The 855-nt window shown below is 66.5% G+C and overlaps 1 protein-coding gene across 1 annotated transcript in view; it reads left to right on the top strand.

Moving 5' to 3' along the window:
- Positions 1-124: 124 nt before the first annotated feature.
- ADRA2A (adrenoceptor alpha 2A) overlaps positions 125-855 on the top strand; it is a 2,323-nt gene continuing 1,592 nt past the window's right edge. The window contains exon 1 of the mRNA XM_008569195.1: positions 125-853. Coding sequence (XP_008567417.1) covers positions 125-853 — 729 coding nt within the window. The remainder of the gene's footprint in view (positions 854-855) is intronic.

Below are 855 nucleotides of genomic sequence, written 5' to 3'. Positions count from 1 at the left end.
CTGCGCTCCCCTCCCTATGTGAGGCGCGGCGGGGCGAGCGGGGCGCCAGAGGAAGAGGAGGACCCACGGGCGCCGGGCCGGAAGGCAGCTGGCAGCAGGCCCAGGCGAGCGGGCGCCCGCGTTCATGTTCCGCCAGGAGCAGCCGCTGGCCGAGGGCAGCTTTGCGCCCATGGGCTCCCTGCAGCCGGACGCGGGCAACGCGAGCTGGAACGGGACCGAGGCGCCGGGGGGCGGCGCCCGGGCCACCCCTTACTCTCTGCAGGTGACGCTGACGCTGGTGTGCCTGGCCGGCCTGCTCATGCTGTTCACGGTGTTCGGCAACGTGCTAGTCATCATCGCCGTGTTCACGAGCCGCGCGCTTAAGGCGCCCCAAAACCTCTTCCTGGTGTCCCTGGCCTCGGCCGACATCCTGGTGGCCACGCTTGTCATCCCTTTCTCACTGGCTAACGAGGTCATGGGCTACTGGTACTTCGGCAAGGCATGGTGCGAGATCTACCTGGCGCTCGACGTGCTCTTCTGCACGTCGTCCATCGTGCACCTGTGCGCCATCAGCCTGGACCGCTACTGGTCAATCACGCAGGCCATCGAGTACAACCTGAAGCGCACGCCTCGTCGCATCAAGGCCATTATCGTAACCGTGTGGGTCATCTCGGCCGTCATCTCCTTCCCGCCGCTCATCTCCATCGAGAAGAAGGGCGGGGGCGGCGGCCAGCAGCCGGCCGAGCCGCGGTGCGAGATCAACGACCAGAAGTGGTACGTCATCTCGTCGTGCATCGGCTCCTTCTTCGCGCCCTGTCTCATCATGATCCTGGTCTACGTGCGCATCTACCAGATCGCCAAGCGCCGCACCCGCGT

Source organism: Galeopterus variegatus, unplaced genomic scaffold, assembly GCF_000696425.1.
Source record: "Galeopterus variegatus unplaced genomic scaffold, G_variegatus-3.0.2 Scaffold474, whole genome shotgun sequence".
In the NCBI taxonomy this organism is placed as follows: Eukaryota; Metazoa; Chordata; class Mammalia; order Dermoptera; family Cynocephalidae; genus Galeopterus; species Galeopterus variegatus.
Note: the sequence above shows the minus strand (reverse complement) of the source record. Positions and strands in the feature narration are given on the sequence as shown.